The 10,125-nt window shown below is 35.2% G+C and overlaps 1 protein-coding gene across 2 annotated transcripts in view; it reads left to right on the top strand.

Annotated features, from left to right (window-relative positions):
* The first annotated feature begins 68 nt into the window (after window positions 1–68).
* GALK2 (galactokinase 2) overlaps window positions 69–10,125 on the top strand; it is a 106,431-nt gene continuing 96,374 nt past the window's right edge. The window contains exon 1 of one of the 2 annotated variants that reach the window (XM_032481218.1): window positions 69–300. In XM_032481218.1, the coding sequence (XP_032337109.1) occupies window positions 281–300 (20 nt within the window). In that variant the 5' untranslated portion in view covers window positions 69–280. The remainder of the gene's footprint in view (window positions 301–10,125) is intronic. The other variant, XM_006192327.3, reaches the window with a different exon arrangement.

Here is a 10,125-nt window from a genome sequence, read left to right as displayed (position 1 = left end):
TATCCAGCGGATTCGCTACGACGCCAAAAGAGAGTGCACCGCACCCTCTTCCTGCGAGTCGATTGGTGCCTTAGCAACTAAACCTAGCAACTGGGGAATCGTCGAGTGCTGTGGATCTCAGCTGAAGGGCCCTGGAAACCTTGCGCTCACATCGAGCAGTCTCCAGCCTCCTGGGCAAGGGAACAGCCTCCTCCCTTGCCTGGGACTCTGGAACCATCTCATTCCGGTAAAAGTAAGAGGCTGCTTGGGACCAGCAGCCTTTCGCGAAGAAAAGTCTGACATGCCCGTCCTATATGACAGGTAGTATTATTCTGTCATGATTATCTGTGTGCTTTTAGTCCACACATATTGGTGGGTATTCCTGTGATGTTTGGAGACTTTTCAGCAACACGATTTACCCGTAATGTTTGTTATATTTGTAGTCGGCAAAACGATTCAGTGGATATCCCAAATTAGTTAAGCATCAATCAGTTGAGGCACCCAAAGTCTTTTTCAGTTGTTCAACGAAATATAAATTGCCCTTGGGACCAAATTAAGGTAACAGTTAACGACTATTTTTTCAAAAGTGCATTATTGTTGCACAAAATCATTAGTAGAATTCGAAATAAAAAAATGAAACGAAGGGGAAAAACTGCTTTTCAGTTAGCATTTTCCATATAGACTTCCAGTTCTGTCCATTTGAATCCACAAATTTTATATAATTATAACACATGTAATTTCGGATTCTTTTTGCACCTAGTTATATAACAGCACAGGACAACTTATGCAATATGTTCTTGACAATGATTGTTTTAATGGTTGCATAAGAATCCCGCGGTTGAATGTACCAATGTACCGTAAAATACACTTAATCGTGCTATTATTGATATACATTTTGAATATTGCAGTAATAACACTATTTTAAACAATTCTGGAGCAAATATATTTCTCACTTTATTATTTATTTTTTTAGGAAAAAGTCCAAGAAGGGGAATTACAGGTCGGATTTTTTAGTAATCATTTAGTAATCATTTGAATTGCCATTTTTTTTGCTCATATTTCTTAAAAGTCATATTTATAACAATAATACTGTCTACCTAAAACAGTATCTCCTTAAGTAGTCTTTTCCTCCCAACATTTTATTATGAGAAATTTCAAACATACAGAAAAATTGAAAGAATTAGGCCAGTGAACACGTGTATACACACTGTCAGCCGTATTTGTATGTGTAAGTATTTCCAGAAGTAATTGAAAGTAAGATGCACATATCTTGACATATCACTAAATGCAGCTATGTGTATTTCCTAAAATGAAGGCCATTATCTTGTCACAACATCATTATTACACCAAGAAAATTAATAATTCCCTGATGTCATCAGATACCCAGTCCATGATCAAAATTCTCTTATTAAACATAGAATTTTAGAATTAAAAGAATGTTTAATGTTATGACTTTAGAGTCCAAGGCTTCCCAAGCATGGCATTTCATTAGATTATAACTTCTCAAATTCCACACCAGAGATTCTGGTTCAGTAGGTCTGGAATAGAGCTCAGGAATCTGTACTTGTAACCTTAAAAGAAAATCTCCTTATAACTGGTATGACTATACATCCCATTTTACCTGGGATGGCTTTCGTTTCGTACTGTTGTCCCAGGATAATAATTATCAGCATCCATCACTCTCAGAAATCTGGACAATAAATCATATGGTTACTCTACCTGCAACTCATAATTCATCAGAAGAGAAAATTGAATCCCAGGGTGATAAAGCGGTTTACTTACTCATAGTAATCAGAGCTACATAGTTTTGCTTTTTAGTCAATATAGCAATTTTGAAATTATCTATTAACCATGTACATACTGATCACATGTATAAAACTGCATATTGATTTACACTGAATTTATTTATATAATTTGCTGCCCTTTAATGTAATTCTTTACTCCTACAGTGGGAAAAGAATTATGCAAGTAAGTTAGTGACTAGGAGAACTAGGAAAACTACAGCCAAATTTTGAGCATAACATCCTTGGCCATCTCTAAATTTCATAAACCTAGTTTGGAAATTTGCTGAGAGCAGTTTAAAAGGTTTTCACAGTGTTTAGCACACTGCTTGGGTACAGAAGTGATGGATAATCCTTTCCCCACTGAATGTAGGTGGGATCTGTGACTTGCTCCCCCCCCCTTTATTATAGGGTTATAATTGTAAATTGCTTCTAACCACTAAGATAGAGCAAAGGTGATATACATGATTATGTGTACATGATTACATTACACTCTAAACTCATCTTGCAGGGGAGAGACTCTACCTCCCTGGCTGACTTTAAGAAAGCAAGTTGCCATGTTTGTTGTAAAGGACCATGTGGCAAGGAGTTGAGGGTGGTATCTGGCCAGTAGCTAACAAGAAACTGGCCTTTAGTCTGATAACCCACAAGGAATTGAATGCTGCTGGCAGCCATGTGATGTTAGAAATGAATCTTTTCCTAGTTGAACCTCAGATAAGACTTTGTGAGACCCTAACACAGATGACCCAGCTAAACTGTGCCCTGACTGCTGAACTACAGACACTGAGATTATCAATGTGTATTGTTTTATACTGCTAAGTTTGTGGTAATATTTCTAGGCAGTGATAGATATGAATACAGGTAAATAGCTAATAGTGGTTGGATTATAAGGTATATATATGTTTAGCTTTTTAAGAAACTCTCAAATTGTTTTCCTGTGTTTTTGCCATTTTGCTCATCCACCAGGCATATATAAGAGTTCTACTTGAACCCATCCTTGCCAACACATAGTGTGGCCAATTATTTTAATTTTAGCTACATTAGCAGGAGTATAGTGGTATATCATTGCAGTTTTAATTTGTGTTTCCTTAATGACTAGTATTGAATGTCTTTTTGTGTGCTTGTTTGTCATCAGTGTATCTTCTTTGTTGAAGTATCTTTCCAATTCTTTTGCCTATTTTAAAATTGGGTCATTTGTCTTACTACCACTGAGTTGTAAGTGTTCTTTATACTTTTCTGTGTTGTATTTAAAGAATATTTGCCACACCCAAGGGCACTAAGATTTTCTCATATGTTTTCTCCCAGAAGTTTTATGTACTTTTAACTCTTACATTTAGGTCTATGACCTAGTTCAAGTTTAATCTTTGTATATGGTGTGATGTAAATGTGGAGGTTTATTTTTTTTCTGCATATGGGTATCAAATTGTTCCAGCATTTTTATCAAAAAGATGATCCTTTCCCTATTGAATTGTCTTGGCAGTTTTGTAAAAAGTAATTAGCCATTTAATTCCCAACAGAATTTGACCCTTTAAAAGTAAGTTTTTGATAATTTTATGTTATCCTGTATTATGATTATTTTGTATTTATTCTTTATTAAGCTGAAAGCTCCTTGAGGACACAACTATCTTACCTACCTCTGAATCCCCTGAAACTCAGCATGCTCAGTGAAAGCAAGTGTTTGAGTAAACTCTAGCATTCATGACTCCTCACTGCTCTAGACTGAGACGTATGGATACTCCAAACAGGCTCATGATTTGGCATCCTTTGAGACTAATCACCTTAAAAAACTAATTGTTATTTTTGACTACATTTACTCAGATAGGCTGAGCACTGTATGTGTTCAGTGATAGACAGAAAAGGAGGACTCCTTTTCTATTAGTCAAGATCTGGACAGGAAACTTGTGTTATACTGGGTTGGGGGGCTAACTGAAAAGAGTTTACTGAGGGAACTGTTTACAGAGAGGAGATGGGGTTGAGGAAACCAACAAGGATGGCATAACACACAGGGACTAGCAACAGGTTGGAAATCCCACCTCTTGAAGACTTGAAGGGGCAAAGGGAAGAAATGGTTTTACTAGAGCCCAGTAAGAGTGGCAGCCTTGGAAAATGGACTTCCCAACAGCAGCTGTGGTTGTAGGGAAACACAGCTACTGCTACAACTATGGCAAAGGTGTGGTGGAGTGTGTGAATTTGTGTGTGTGTGGGTGGGGTGGGAGGTGGGGGGATGATAAATATGTCAACTTCTCTGTTTTACTGTTCTCTAATTTCCTGCCAGTGACCAACCCCAACCAGAAGCCAGAGGTTAAAGGAGCCCAGATACATTCCATAGAGATCAGCCTCCAGGAGGGCAGAGAAGGGTGAAAAATGGATCCAGAAGTCAAATGGGGAGTGAACAGCACAACATTATGTTGTGCAATTCAGCTGTAGCAAAAGTTATGTACTTCACTGAGGGAAGGAACTTTCTCTCCTTCAAAGGCAAATTGCTGACTATCTGTTGTTGTTGGAGCATATTCCTTGATTTTACCAACCAAACTAAGTGGCTTATCAAAATGTTATTTCCACCTACATTTAATACCCACTCCTTCCTGAGAGGAGCCCTGATAAATATAGTTTGCATGATCTCATTACATTTCTGCCTTATAGATTGATGCCCTTGCCATGTTAGTTCTTTTAGTCTGCTTCTTGGTCTCTACAGATTAAATAAAATGATGTATGTAAATGCATGTTGTTTACAAAGCACTCAGTAAATGTATCATCTTTTACTCAATCAACTATTCATACTAACCCTTCAAAATGCTCTATACTGCAATTACATCTTTCATCTCTAAAGCTGCCATAGCAGGAATTTGCAAGTAAAGGATAAGTAGGCATGCTAGGAGTTTCCATCCCTTACAGGGACTTTGACCTAAAAATGTCTCTTGTAAAAATGCAGTTACACAATCTTAGCAATGTTATTTGTCATTTTGGTATCTCTAATGCCCATTTGTTTTTATTCCTACCCAAAATGGTGAGCATACTGCCCTAGTTTTGTGAAATGAACCCACTTTTCAGTAAGATGTATGGTGTGGAGGCAAAGTAGGGAGCTGACACAATTATACCATAATTCCAGAATCATTTTGGTTTTCTTTTCTTTTTCTGTAAGTTCTTTCAGTGTGTTTTGATTTAATTCTCCTGTGATTCCCCTGTGAACTAAAGCAGCCCAATCTTCAGTTGACAGTTGACATAAATAATTTGTGCATAGAAAGCTGTAGCCACATTCATTTTGCTATTCGCTGTACAACCTCCTTTTAGTATTGGAGACCATCAGACTTCTGCTACTTAACAATCTACTTCAGATTCCAAAGACTCCTGTTTCCCGCTTTTGACTTCTTCTAAGCCAGAGCTTTCCCCTGTTTCCTTCAGCTTTTGCTTATTTCTCAGAATCTGTACCTATATTTTCTCTACCCCAATCTTCCCTCCCTACTCTCATTCTTATCCTCAGTTAGGGACTTAGTTTGAGACCTCATGGTTCTGGATTCTGCATGACTTATTAGTATTATTACTGCTGCATTATTGCTTATATTTACTTTTATGGATTGATCTGAGAATCAAAAATTTTAAAAAACCCTTTTTCTCTATAGAATGCAACATGCTTGGATGTTATAGATTGTTTTGACTATCCCAGTTGTTTTCCTAGCAAAATAAATCCTTGAATTATGCCAGTCACCTGAGAGTTCTTGCAAATGTATTCTTAAAAAGAAAAGAATTACTAAAGATAATAATCATAACTTACTGAGATGGGCAACATTGAATGGTTATGACAAGATAAGATGTAGAAAATATTGTCAAATTTGAATATCCTTGGTGTTACGTTTAGTTTATGGGTCAAGAAAATAAGAAGTGAAAACAATGTATAGTTTTAATTGGGGCAATGTATCTGCAGTTTGACCAGTCTAATGTATATTTCAAGCTTGAATGTAAACTTCTAATTTCAAAATCAAGTTAATCTGAATTTTTGATTATCAGATTTCATTTTATTGATGGAATGTATATTATCTGCAGAGTTTGTGTTAGTTTTTATAATAAATTCATTTACTTACTTAAATTTTAATTTGCCATACTAATAGGACCTTATTGTTTAAGTTTGTTGTTGTATCCCCAGTGCCTGGAGTAGTGCTTAGAACATAGTGGTACCTGAGAAACATTTGTTAAGTGAATGATGATAGAACAATGGATGAAACATGGGAAGTAAATTCTAGTGGTGGAGACATAATAAATACAAACATCAATAAATAATTAATGTAATTTCAGATAGCCATAAAGAATAAATCAGATTTAGGGGATAGAGAATGACTGGAGAGAAGGCTGGAATTGTTTTTAAAATCTTCATAACAACTCCATGAAGTAGGTATTTTTTCAAATTGAAGTTTAGTTGCTTTACAATGTTGTGTTAATTTCTGCTGTACAACATAGTGAGTCAGTTGTACATACACACATAGATCTTCCTTTTCATATTCTTTTTCATTGTAGGCTATCATAAGGTATTGAATATAGCTCCTTGATGAAGTAGGTATTTTTATCTCTTTTATGGAGGAAAAATTTCACTTTCCCAGGGTCACAAAGTTAGTAAATGGTTGAACCACTTTAATCCAGGTTTATTAATATATTCCTTCATTAAAGATTCTTTGAGTGCCTGTGAGACACTGAACCAGGGTCTGTAGAAGTGGCATAACACAGTCGCTGTCTTTAAGGGGCTTATAGTCTAGATCTGTGCTGTCTAATGCAGCATCCACTTTGTTCTAGTTGGAACTGGGATGTGCTCTAAGTGCAAAGTATACACTGGATTTCAGAGAGCTCCTATGAAAAAGTAAAATATCAATTTTTATATTGATTATATTTTGAAATAATACTTGGATATATTGGGTTAAATCTATTATCAAAATTAATTTCATTTAGTTTTACTCTTTTTAAAATGGTTTAAACAAATTTAAAGTGACATTTGACTTATAGATTCTGATTGAGTAGGTCTGGGCCCAAGAGTCTACATTTCTAATAAGCTCCAGGCTCACACTCTGAGTAGCCAGGCTCTAGACTAGCTAGATAAGGAAACACACAAATAATAACATGGTATCACTTGTACGATAATTGCTATGATTGGGCAAGAAGGGTGCTTAGAGGCATTGTTGCTGTTTTTTGCTCTGCAAAATGACCTATGTTCTGTTAAACCATCTTTGCACAATTTCTATTCCTTTCATTGCTGCTTTATAAAAGATTAGCATGCCGTGTTTAACCACATAAATATATATTTCTTTGAATCATGAGCTTTTGCCTTTACTTAAATGATAATATACTAGAGAGATGTATCTATTCTATATGCAGATGAATAAGGAACATATAGCATCATAAAGAAGACATTAAATAAATATATTATTTGCCATAATGAGAAAATACCCAAAATAGGTCACTGAAGTAGATTCTCCCAATTGTGAACAATACTTTTTAATTGTAAGTCAAGATAGGAAGTATTTTCTAGATGTTGTACAGCCTAAACCACAGAAATAACATTTTTTTCAGATAAGTGACCTATGATGTTAAAGACTTAGTTTTGAAGGTAGAGGTGGGGATAGGGAACAGGAAAAAATTTGTAGAGGAAGTGATTAAGGCGAGACCATCTTGTGTAGGAGTTAGTCAGGTCTGTGTGATTCTAGTACTCATGCTTTTACTTTTACTTTGGATCAAGTTTTTGTTTTGTTTCATTTTGGTGTTTGTTTTGTTTTGTTTGCTACAATATTTTATCTGACCAGAAACTAATGTCAGTTGATGAGAAACAATGTCAAGTTTGTTAATGAGGTTTCTGTTAAGGAATCTATCATGAAATACTACATTAGTTTATTGGGGTTTTTTCCCCCCTATTTAAAAAAAAATTGAAGTATAGTCAGTTTATAATGTGTCAATTTCTGGTGTACATGTTTCAGTCTTACGTGTACATACATATATTCCTTTTTACTTAGGTTACTATGGAATATTGAATATTGTCTGTGCTGTTAAACTTGTTGTTTATCTATCCTACATATAGTAGTTAGTATCCACAAATCTCAAACTCCCAATTTATCCCTTCCCATCCCCTTCCCTACCTGGTAACCATAAGTTTATTATCTATGTCTGTAAGTCTGTTTCTGTTTTGTAAAAAAGTTCATTTGTGTCCTTTTTTTTTTTTCCAGATTCCACATATCAATGATAGCATATGGTATTTTTCTTTCTGTTTCTGGTTTACTTCACTTAGAATGACGATCTTCAGGTCCATCCATGTTGCTGCAAATGGCATTATTTTATTCTTTTTATGGCTGAGTAGTAGTCCATTGTAGAAATATGTTACAACTTCTTTATCCAGTCATCTGTCAATGGACATTTAGATTGTTTCTATGTCTTGGCTATTGTAAATAGTGCTGCTATGAACATTGGGGTGCATGTATCTTTTCAAATTAGAGTTCCCTCCAGATATATGCCAAGGAGTGGGATTGCTGGATCATATGGTAAATCTATTCTTAGTTTTTGGAGGAATCTCCATACTATTTTCCATAATGGCTTCGCCAAACTACATTCCCACCAACAGTGTAGGAGGGTTCCCTTTTCTACACACCCTCTCCAGCATTTATTGTTTGCGGACTTTTGAATGATGGCTATTCTGACTGGGGTGAGGTAATACCTCATTGTAGTTTTGATTTGCATTTCTCTGATTATTAGTGATATTGAGCATTTTTTCATGTGCCTATTGGCCATTTGTATGTCTTCATTGAAGAATTGCTTATTTAAATCTTCTGCCCATTGTTGGATTGGGTTGTTTGTTTTCTTGTTATTAAGTTGTATGAGCTGTATATATATATTATATATATATGTTAGTTTATAATTTAGACTCTAAACCTTATTGTAAGTGTGCCCATATGCAAAAAAATAAATAAATAAACTGAGAGGGTCAAGATTTGTTAAAATAAAAATTCTGTAAAATTTAGACACTTAACATTTTCACTATCAGATATGTCTAATAAGAACCAAAGCTGACAAAGGAACAATACATTTTCACTTCATTAAGGGTTGTTGGGAAGACTTAAAGAGATAATAATATATGTGAAGTGCTTACTTACATATAAGGAAGCCTGGTATAAGGAAGATAGTATAAGAAAGTAATATTAATTTTGTTTTTTGGTTTCTATTTAGGGTTCTCTAGTAGTTTGAGAACAGGTTATTTTAAGAGCAATGTTTTATAAAAATTACAATGTATACACTTTAATTTGGGGACAATATTACTAATTATTTCAATAATTTGTTTTTAAGCTCACTTCAGTGGGGTCTCTGAAATAAGAGGTCACACATTCAGAGTAGTCTGAGCTAGGAGTCTAGGGCTTGCATTTTGATTCCAGCCCTTACTCTTTCACTTTGGGTCAATCATTTCAAAAAAGGGAATTTTACTAATTGGTCTATAAGGTGCTTCCCAGTCTGTATCAGTTTTGTTGAGACTGCAATAGAATTGCTTCTAGACTCAAGCTAATGATTTGCTATCAGGTTTCATTTAGCAAAGTTAGTATTTGTCCATCAAATACACATTCAATACAAAATATTCTTTTATGAACCAGACTTTCCATAGTCATTGTGTTCATTTAAAAAATAGTGTATAAAATGAGTTTGGGGCTATTTTTTTTAATAGTATTTTCCAGAGCTTCAAAATTCATTTATTTTTCAATGACTATAAAAAGATATATTAGAAACATATCTGAATAAAAAAGGATCTTTCCTTTTCCATATTTACTGATATTCCTAAAAATTTTACATTTTTTTCTCACTTAGGTTCACTCCACATGCAAACCTACTTACAGAAGTGACAATGATACCTCCCCTTACTCAAGGATAAACCACAATGAGCATCCCATTATTGGAGTTCTAAAAAAGGGGATATAATCACTTCATTTGAAAGTGATAAGGAGGGACTGAAATAACAGTGAGAAAGTAGCCCTGAGACCAGAGTTACTTTGTTGGTTTCCATGATGTTTCATTTACAGTAATAACCCAGGATGTGCCAAGGGGCTACAACCCTTTAGCTAGGCTTTGATATTGTCAATTCACACTTTAGCTTTCATTTCCCCTTTCCCCTTCCCCTACATATACACCTAGAAGTTCTGGAGTGGCAACTTGTTGAATGTCTCTGGCGTATGCTAGCACCCTCATTGTACTGGGCATGTTGGCCCGAAATTCCTCAACTAGGAAACCTTGGGATAAGTGTGTTGGTAGCTGGTTTCAGTTGGGTTGAATCGCAGCATTCTGAGGTGCAAAGTATACTAGAGAGTTAATAGACCTGAAGTTTAATTCAAGGTTTGCTACCAATTTACAGTAC

Source organism: Camelus ferus, chromosome 6 (genome assembly GCF_009834535.1).
Source record: "Camelus ferus isolate YT-003-E chromosome 6, BCGSAC_Cfer_1.0, whole genome shotgun sequence".
NCBI classification, from domain to species: Eukaryota; Metazoa; Chordata; class Mammalia; order Artiodactyla; family Camelidae; genus Camelus; species Camelus ferus.
This window is presented reverse-complemented; position numbering and strand designations above follow the sequence as displayed.